The 10,843-nt window shown below is 37.4% G+C and overlaps 1 protein-coding gene across 1 annotated transcript; it reads left to right on the top strand.

Moving 5' to 3' along the window:
• The first annotated feature begins 539 nt into the window (after positions 1-539).
• On the top strand, positions 540-5,516 carry LOC104608206 (wax ester synthase/diacylglycerol acyltransferase 4-like). Its single transcript, XM_010274123.2, has 5 exons — positions 540-824; positions 903-1,466; positions 4,356-4,709; positions 4,917-5,054; positions 5,175-5,516. The coding sequence occupies exons 1-5, from the start codon at positions 621-623 to the stop codon at positions 5,319-5,321; spliced, it is 1,407 nt and encodes a 468-aa protein (XP_010272425.1). The 5' UTR covers positions 540-620; the 3' UTR covers positions 5,322-5,516.
• The last annotated feature ends 5,327 nt before the right edge of the window (positions 5,517-10,843 follow it).

The following is a 10,843-nucleotide window of genomic DNA, read 5'->3' on the forward strand; positions in this document are numbered from 1 at the left end:
AATTTTACAGATTCCTCTTGGTGGCTCATACCTACATTCCTAATGAGCTAAGATATGCTTTGGTAACTTTTTTCTTCCAAAAATGATTTCACATTTTGATATAAATGTTAATGCTTTTTACTCCTCTCTAAAATTCTACCTCTCTGTATTTAATTTAATTGGTGGAGCTATTAATAAACTATTTTCTTTCCAATTTCCTCTTTATCATGAAATTTAGTCTGATGCTTTCTTTTTTTTTCTTTCAAATAACCATTTAAACTAAAAGCTTAGTTAAGGTCCCTAAAAAGGTTATTATTTTCTGACATGTCCCTTCATCGTAAAGATGAAATACTTAACCACTTGGTTAAATAAGGTCTTGTACCATTCAACCACGAAGCTTATGCTGTTAGGTGAGGTTTAACATTTGCTTTCAGAGCCACTAGTTCTGGTGAGTTGTTATCAATGATGGCTGTCTTTGCTGATGATGGAACGGTTGGGCATATTAATTTAACTGTTACCTACCTCATATTTATTATATAGAATAATAGAAGTCGGTATGTCAAATATTTTCTAGCAGGTAACCAAGGAGGTAAAAAGAACATCAAATTAACAACAAAGCCTAGCAAGCAAATACGGCATCAATGGAGTTGAAGCAAATATCTGTTGAAGGAGTATCAGAAGAATATGAGCCGGTAACCCCAACTGGGCAGTTTTTCAACAGTTCAGTTCTCTCTGTCTGCATTCTTGCTGCTTTGGAAATCGAGATTCCAATCGATGACTCACCAACCATTACTCTGATTAAGGACATGTTCCTCCCCATAAACCCACGCTTCTCCTCCATCATGGTACTCTCTCTCTCTCTCTCAAAACCCATTTCTCATCTGTAACTCCACAATTCAAACATTAGACTGTTCTGTGTCCAGGTTAGAGACGATAATGGAGTAAAGCAATGGAAGAGGGTTGAAGTTAAACCTGAAGACCATGTGCGTATCCCTGCTTTCCCTGATGGGTTGTCGCCGGAGACTTACGACGGATACTTACAAGACTACTTGGAGAAGATAGCAATGGAACGACTTCCACAGACCCGGCCGCTGTGGGAGATCCACTTGATCAAGTACCCAACAAGAAATGCAGCCGGGACTCTTGTGTTCAAGCTTCACCATGCACTGGGCGATGGTTTCTCACTCATGGGTGCATTGTTTTCTTGCCTGAAAAGGGCTGATGATCCTTCTCTTCCCTTAACTTTTCCTTCATCCCGATTCAAAAAGGGTAGCCACAGCATTTTAAAGAAAGTACCCAGACTCTTCTCCATTTTCTTCAACACTATCTCAGATTTCAGTTGGAGCCTTCTAAAGAGCAGTTTGGTGGAAGATGATCGGACGACGATCAGGTCGGGGGAGATTGGGGTGGAGTTCCGGCCTGTCACTATATCTACTGTCACATTGTCCCTTGATCGGATCAGTCAAATCAAAGCCAATATTGGAGGGGTAAGTGGGATATCATAGCTTGAGGTCTAATAAATTTTTTATTTTGATGAAATTTCAGGTTGCTTGCATGAAAATGATTCAATTCGCATCTGCGCCCCGTAGCCCATCCCAGCCTGCACTGGTACTGTTATTTTTGTTTGAATTTTGAATCTGGTTTAAAGGGGCCGATTTAAGGCCGATCTACCCTTGAATCACTCGCTGACCCGAAACACCCATGTAGTAGGACGTCGGGTAGGCTCTAATATAATACGTATTGATTCATATGGAGATATTCCCAATGCATATTGTGGGGTGCCCGTGGGATAAGTTTTGTGAGGCGCAAATGCATGAAAATATCTAAATTGTCACAAGGAAAATTAGTGAGCCTTGTACCACTCTCGATCTCTTACCCACATCCACACTCACCGCAAGATACTATCACCGGATGACGGATGCGTGATCCTAGGCATACATAGTGTGTTGTGATTAGGGTTGTGGGAAGAGTTTGTGAGTAGGAGATCTGAATTCTGACTTGCACTTCATATTGCACCTTTTAGTTAAATCGTTATAAAATTTCTACCGTCTAGGAATAGCAATGATGTAGAAAAGCCATGGGGCACCCCCTCTCCATCGCCGTCCCATAACCAAAGTCCCCTCGGCCCTACCCAGCCCGTTGAATTGACGGTGGAAGGGCAAGGATTAGGAATTCCCAACCTTTCCCCAGCTCTAACAAGGGGGACTTCATATTGAGGACTGGCAATGGAGTGCAATTACCATGATAAGAGAGGCTACCAACACTGGCGCCAACAAAGGACTCCCATCGACAATGGTTGATAGTGAAATTTGGAGGACTTTGTGGCAAGTTGAGAGCTCAAATGACGATTAAAGAAGGCTTTAGTCTTTAGGGAATTTAGAGGAAACAGGAACCCTAAGTCGTCACCTTGTAGGTGTTTGGCATGGGAGCGCTTTACAAGTGTTTTGTTTTACAAGTGGGTCTCAATTTACAAGTGATTCGTTTCACTTGTGCTTTTTATTTTTAAATACAAAAAATGGGATGCAGGCTGACTAGGTATTTAAAGTGATTTGGCTTGATATTATAATATATTTATAATGATAACTGTATTATATCTCAGAAAGTAATCAGTTTTTTCAAATTTTAATGTGCCATATATCATTAAGGCGATTCAAGGAATATTCGACATTTCAAGAAACCCCTCATTTCCCCAGAATTCCAAAACTAATCATTATAAACACGTTTTTTGAGAAACACTCTTACCAAATGCAATTTTCTTGCTAATTCTATTTATTTGCTGATGTGGCATACATGACACATCAATAGAAACGGAACAGTCATAAAACTCACCGGTGCCACACACTCATATACCCCAGGGTATTTTAGAACCTAAAATTTAAGCCAAGAGTATTTTAATAGTTTAGAATTATATATAGATCTCATACCTGCTTCGTCCAAAACCTAGATGATAATTATCCCATACCCAATCCATCCTCATTTAAGATTTAAATGAGGATGGCTTCCATGACTGACCAGAGGGTGCACGGTTTATTGTTCAATGCTAGGATCCAGGCTTGGCGTTGGGTCCATGCCATTAAATTATTACATTTAATAATTTATAATATAAAATTTATATAATATGTTATAATTATATATAAAATTTATTAATATATTGTGGGTTGAGCCAGACTGCAACCCCTCATCTGTTCTGCCAGTTCTTAGTAACACTAACATTTATAAAATGTCGATGCCAGACTTGGCAGTGTTGAAACTTGTAAGACTTGGCAAGGACCGGAAGGTTGAATTGATAGAGGGGCCTTCTTTGATCATGCAAAATGAACCACTGGGCTACTAGTTAGTTATGAAGCTATAAATGGCACAAAGATTGATAGAGGTGGATTCAAGTTGAACATTACACAGTTTAGCAAAAAGTACCAGGCTTGAATTCAACAGTGAGCTGAACTTTATATAAAAAAATAAAAATAGTATATATAAAAAATTTAAAAATATTATATATATATATATATATATATAAATAAATGTATTATGGCCAGATAGATAACTGATGGATTGATTTGACATGATACATTTTAAGTCGGGCTTAGACATGAATTTAAGCCCACGAGCTCGAGCTTAGGACCAAAACACTAAGGCTCGCGAGCTTGGTATTCTCGCCTAAAAATAACGATTAAGTATTGCCAATAGGGAAGTGGATGATTATAGTCGTAATAGAAGTAGCACTGTAGTAGAATAGAATAAATGGGTAAAAGACCAAACCCACACTCGTACCCAAGGTGCAAGCAACTATAGCCCATTATCCAAGTTGAATCACGAATGGACCATACGGTGGCATTTAAGCTGTCATGTGGTATTAAATGCGAGCCTAACCTATAAGAAGATTAATGAGAAAGACCCTTCCATCTCTGAAGTGGTTACTGGTTGACCTTTCTTTCAGAAAAAAAAGGTTGAAATTAATTTTGAAATAAATTCATATCTGGCCAAGTTTGGGTGGGTCCCGTGATCACGTTTTTTTTTTTTTTTTTTCTTTCTAATTTTTAGAATTCTATTTCCAGCATTTTCTATGCTTCAGTTCCACTTAAATATGATACTCTAACAATGAATTTTGTTTTCATTTTTTAAGTTTGTGGGATAGTGTTAATCACTAAATATTAATCTCAAATCAAATAAAAAACCAAACCCAAATAGTAAATTAATTAGTTGAATCAAAATTATAAGTTAAAATTAATCCCATTTATTTTTGGATGCAAAATTTGCATAACTAATAAGTGTAAATCTTTGGGTTGATTGAATTCTAATTGCATACCATCATCAGTAGAAGAGAAAAAGGGAGATTTGGTTCTTCTGAACGTCTTATTCTGTTTCCATGTTTTTAACAGACAATAAATGATGTGATTAGTGGGATAGTATTCTATGGCACTAGGCTATACATGCATGCTTCAAGCCCAGGTTCTAGTAAGTTACAATCCACAGCGTTGGTGTTGCTCAACACCAGGATAATCAACAATTATCAGTCAATACAGGAGATGACCAAACCTGGTGCAAAGTCCCCTTGGGGGAACCAATTCGGCTTCTTACATGTATCAGTTCCCGAGTCCATTGATGCCGATACTGCAAATCCCCTCGACTTTGTCTTCAAAGCAAAGAAGACAATCAAGAGAAAGAGAAGTTCATTGGCTGTTTATCTCACTGGCAAACTACTAGAGATGATGAGGAAATTTAGAGGCCCTGAGGCAAGTATTTGTTCTTCCACAATTATATAATGCACCTCGGATTCATCAATATCATCCAAGCCTTATCCTAACTATATGGGCCGGGTCGAGTATATCAATTGAGTTTCTCTATTTCATTTGTTTGATGTCGTATCTATTGTTAAATTATGAACACTTAAATCATTTCTTATTACTTATATCTTAAGTTCTCTGACTTTGGTATTACAGATAACTGCTCGATATATTTATAGTACACTGAAGAATTCAAGCATGACAGTCTCAAATTTGATTGGGCCGACTGAGAAGATGGCTTTGGCAGATCATCCATCTTGCGGCATATACTTCATGGTGGTAGGAGTACCTCAGGTAATACTCCAAACTTCAATTGGATGACTATGTCCCCCTCCCCTTCTCCCTCCCTCCCTCTCTCTCTCTCTCTCTCTCTCTCAAATTATTTTGACAAGTAGAAGTTTGATGGCTTTGCAGAGTCTTACCATAACAGTAATGAGTTACATGGGGAAGCTAAGGGTAGCAGTTGGAGTAGAAAAAGGCTTCATAGATAGTCAAAAGTTCAATTTGTGCATAGAGAATGCTTTTGAGAGGATATACAAGGCTGCTGGTTGCGGTCCTTAGCACTTCAATTCAAGGGAGCCTCATTCACTCAATAACCGAAGAAGTTTGGGTTTCAATTATATTATGAGATTTATATATATTTCCTTTTCCTTCAATGACCAAGGGATTGTTTGCAATAAATGTTTTTTTTTTTTTTGCTAATATGGTAGTTGTATACAGTTTCTTCCTTGAGAAAGGCTTATTTGGGTACGTCTAGCCTCTCCTCTTCCCTTTGCTTTCAATTCCCTCAAAATTTTATGATTTCTTAATTGATCCCAGGACTCTGCTACAAACAGCTAGGGAACCTACCAACTGAGCCACCATCAGTTGATCACTCATAACTAAGTTCAGTTTCCTTCTTATTAGGAAACTGAATCTAATCACCCCCTTTTACAACATGGGCATCATTCAAAACCAGTCCATGCATGCACCCCTTCTAATAAATAAATAAACAGATAAAAACATAAAATTAAGGAATTCTGTAAATTGGATATGGATAGAGTTTGGATGATATCTTGCCATGCATTACTCTTTAAGGCTGTGTTTGGTTGTGGTGCATATCTGAATCAGATAGAAATTTTGAACCTAGTTCAGTTTTGGATCCATTTACTTGTAACTAGGATTTATATTACTACCTGATAAAATATTTGTACTTTTTGTCTTATTTGCACTCACTAGCGGTGTAAATGTTGAATCTCAAAACTGATGAAGATTTTCCACCACCTTCCCCCTACCTACCTCAATTCTCTCTCACATGGAGATCACATTACCTTATTTCCTACCTCATTCCCAAGCAAATAACCCTTCTTTCTCTATTCTCTTGCATATAAGGCCAGACAATACTACTTTACTTCTTAATTTAGTTTTCACAAGCAAATAAGACAAGGTCAAATCTAAGCAAAAATTAAGCCAACATTTATAATCAACGTATTTGCACTCCCATGCAATTTAAACTAGTACAAATGAATGGGGTGTTATGTAGTGTGAATGAAAAAGTTGTGGGTGTGGAGTAGTCCACACCACACCCTGTGATAGGGACCAATCCACACCACACCATAATCCACAACTGTTCTAAATTTTGGACAGGTTGATGTGGATTGGACTAGTCCAAACCACATTAAATGTTAATCTAGATCAGGTAGGCAAACATGGTGAACATGTTGAGTAAGCACTTAGAAAATATTTTGATGCCTATATCTTAAAATAGCTCCAGCATACCCTTGAAAAAGATTGAAAACATTTTTTGATGCAATTGTTAAAATATTTATTAAGTGCTCATTGAATTTACTTACATTAATTCTACTAGGTATGTATTTGGAATCATGGGCGTTTATTCACTAAATGTTTGTATTTAATTTGTTTGCAAAATGGATAAAATCAATAATTAACTCGTTTATTGACACTTAGGTGCCACTAGGCACCATTAGGCAACATATCAGCAAAACAGTGAATGAGAGAAATGTTGAAGTGGCACCTATGCATATGGATCAAGTCTTCCTTTTGCAAGTCTTTATACATATGGATTCATGAGAGAAATGGTAAAGTGACGCCTATGTGACAACATTTATTCAATCAACACCTATGGTTTCAAACACCGCCTAGATTGAGACTCATTAAAGCGATTAATTGAGATTCATTGTGCTGAAAGGATTGTTCAATGGGCTGTGATACCAAGGAGCAAGGTTTAGCTGAACGCTTTGGGTGAAACTAATGATCACGCCATTGATAATATGCACAACATGTCTACATCGTACATTTTAAAACGGAGGATTTTATGAGTGAAACTGTTCCTTGATTGAAAGTTATCGGCCGGCCACTAGAAAGTCTTAAGGACATCCTGGCCAATTCATAGAAGAAATAGGGCGTGAATGTCTTTTCAGTTCTCTTTAGATGAACGGTTAGCGGGAAATCGAACGGTTGTCACTGCTCGTAATACTAGGGTTTTGAAGCTTTCAACCATAAATATGGCTTGGCTTCTCGCATTCGCCACCGAAGCTTTATTTTGAAAATTATCACTAACTCGCACTCTCTATCCGTCTCTCGTTGTTTCCTTTCTGATTGTTCCATATAAGTTCTCTTTTATTATTCTGGTGGTAAATAGATCTAAACTGGTTCAGGACGATGATGAAAGACATGGAGTGGTGATGATCGACTGATCCCCAATCCTCCTTTTGCTACGTTCTTTCTGAGCCCTGTTCTTTATTTATTTATTTTGTTGAGTCCTTCAGTTGATAAACCCAGATTTTTTGCTTTTACTGATTCCCGGATGATCTTGATCGTTGATCGTCAACAGTCTAAAACCAATCGATGGGGAATCAAGGAAGTTCGTATGGGAATAATTATAGTATTTCGAAATTTCAGATTATTGGGTGAATCTATTTTATAAAATTTATTAACCCATTAACATTTTGTTTTTCTCTTTTTGTACATTTATTTTCTTATGTTTTGAAATTTAAGATTCGAGCGGCCGTGATTTATTTACCGAGGTTCGGTTGAAGAAACCAGATCAACACACGTAGCCTTAAACAATACGGACCAACAGGGGATTCGGTGACGCCGGAAAAGAATATCGGCATTAGCATTGGGCATTAACAAAGGAATTGGGATCTACAGCCAACAGAACGCATTTTAAGGAACTAAATTGTATTTGTTGGGACTTTTGGTGGAGAAAGCTTGGAAGTTAAGCTAAAGATCAATTTACTTGCACCATCTCAGGGGTGGCTCTTGGTATATTAGCTGATTCGCTCCAACATTAATGTGGAATCGATTTTGTAACACCAAATATCAAAAAATAAGGCTTTAAAAAACAAAAGAATACATCAATTTACTTAAAGCTGTGTTTGAATGGGCTTTGTACTGAATTATACCATGATTTGAAGAAACCCTCAGTTTGGTTGGGTGTTTTTCAAAAAAGGGTCCAACTATGATATCGAAAACGATTTTCGATATCATTTCTAAAGCCTCTGCTACTGCCACGTATGCACTAGTTACCGACTTTATTTAAGTAATCGGTAACTATTATTTATATGTTAATTAAAATTTTAAAAATCTAAAAAGCATTCTTTAACATATCCGTTAGCTCACTCCTCTGTTACCCATTCTTATCTTCTTCCGATTCCCTCTTCTGGTCGAATTTCTTCCTCTCTTATTCGTGTTGAAATTGTAAATCTACAATGCCGCCTTTTTCTATTAATTTTTAACATTTTACAATCAAGCATCGAACAGTTCTTCTCTCCCTTCTCCCTTCTCATTTTTTCTATATCCCAATTGGCCAATTACCACTAACAGTCGATTCCATCTCCTTTTTCTTATCTTTTTTTTTCTTGAACACTAAGACTGTTCATGAGTTGGGTTGGATTAATTTATTAGTTTTTTTTAACCAATCCAACTTGATTGATTTAGTAGTTTTGATTTAAATATATACATTTTCAAAATATATATATTGATTTTATATTTACATATATATATATATATATATATATATATTTATATCGGAAATATACATATTATATATAATATTTCAGAACTGAGTTCAATTAAGTTCAATTAATTATATACATATTATACATATGTATAACTGAACTGAGTCATGAGTTCAATTAAGCAAAAGCTACTCAGCCAAAGAAATGAATTAACTGAACTTTGTCATGAGTTGCCTTGGTATTCAACTAAACAATTGTTGTCTTTTGTCAAATATCTTAAGTGAAAAAGAAACCAATTTGTAATGGTTGTTACTTACTATGAAAAAGATAAGTTGGAAGATGGCACATGTTATCTTCCCCACTAGGAGTCACTAAGGAATGCACCCACGAGAGAGAAGACATAAATAGTTCCAGTCCATTTGCTAACGTTTTGCTGCATGAGCATTGTCCTGTTTCAACACTCTAGTTAAGAACATCTTTCACTTATAAATACAAAACCAAAAGCACCCATATGGCCATATCCTTTTCTACATAGTTGTTGTCTGCATTAGCTTTTACCTATCTAGCTTCAGGCTGAGGCCACAAAATAGGTTCCTTCAAAGGAGAATAAGTTTTCCATGAATCATTACATTTTGGTTGGAAGGCTTGTCATTGAGAGATTGAGAGTTACACAGAGAGCCTATCATAGACTCACAAAGCATGGTAAGAATTTTCACGGTGGAAGAAAGGTTTAGGTAAGGAACATGGTAAGTGATGTCGCACAATCTGGATGCTCCATCCTGTATTGAGATTCAGATTCTGATTAGATGTCAACTTGGCTAGCCTAGCTGTGAAGGCTGAGCTGATATTTGAGTGCCAGAGCTGATGTGTGTTGCAAGGAATGGAAGATGAGAGTGTTCGAGCGTCTTTTACCCAAGGAGGTGATAAATCTGCATTTTGATGCCTTGAGGGCATCAATTCAGGGGTATTTTCGACATTAGAATAGTCAAATTGTATCATTTTTCCTGTTAATTTCAATGTTGTGACTTCTGATGGTCCCTATGCAAATTTTGTGCAAAATTGGGAAGTTTTCATGGCTGAAATGTAGATTTTAGGAAGCTATTGTGAAGTCCAACTGAGAGAGGGGGTGTTTTTGTGAAAAACTGAAAGCAGGAGAGTTCTTCCTATCTGCTAAACCCAATTTGGCGCCCCTCCTACTGTATTAGCATGCTCCCCACGCCTTAACAAACCCTATGGCGCCTTTTAACCCATTCTTTTCACTCTTAACAAACCCTAGCCACCCCTAGCTGCTAAATCCTCACCTTCCATCCCTTCTAATATCCACCATCCATTCTAAGGCACTCTCTTTTTAGCATTCTAACCCTAGGAGCCACCTAACTTCTAATCTTCATCATTAAGTTCCCCACCATTAAATCTCAGCCATTCCCTTCATCTTATATCCTAACCATTCAATGTAGGGCACCACCTATTCTTTTAATCTTAACCCTTCAACCCTAGATGTTCTAATCTACACCCTCCATTTTCTGGGCACCCAAATCTCAACCCTACATAATATTGGGTGCCTTCTCCTTTTATTTTCAGCCATAGGATCACCCCAAAAACCATCTTAGCCATCCATTAGAAACCCTAGGGCACCCATATTTTTGCTAAAACCTAGTTGCCACCCCCTATTTCTCTCTAATTCCAGTTATATCCACCCTTTTCTATAGAAAGGACCCCAAGGGCCTTGGAAAAGGGGTTGGTCAATTCACCCAATTAACAAGGCTAAGATTTCTTGAGGAGTTCAAGGGTTGTAGAAGGGGAGGACGCCTAGTTCTTGTCAGGAGGGGTTCCTACAAGCTGTTCAACCATTCTACAACTACCGCCACTGGATCTGATCAACCATTCTTTTCTTTTCTTTATTTTATTTTTCTGTTATTTATATTATTGCAATCTTTTAGATTTAATTCTTGTTTGTTTCTCTGTTTTATAGATCTTAATTCATTCGGTTCAAGGCTAAGATGTCTCGAGGGGTTCAAGGGTTGTAGAAAGGACGGACGCCTGGTTCTTGTCAATAGGGGTTTCTGCAAGCTGTCGGGCCGATTTGCAGCTACCGCCACCAGATCCAGATTTTGGATCATT

The sequence above is a fragment of the Nelumbo nucifera genome, chromosome 1 (assembly GCF_055504915.1).
Source record: "Nelumbo nucifera cultivar China Antique chromosome 1, China Antique-T2T, whole genome shotgun sequence".
NCBI lineage: Eukaryota > Viridiplantae > Streptophyta > Magnoliopsida > Proteales > Nelumbonaceae > Nelumbo > Nelumbo nucifera.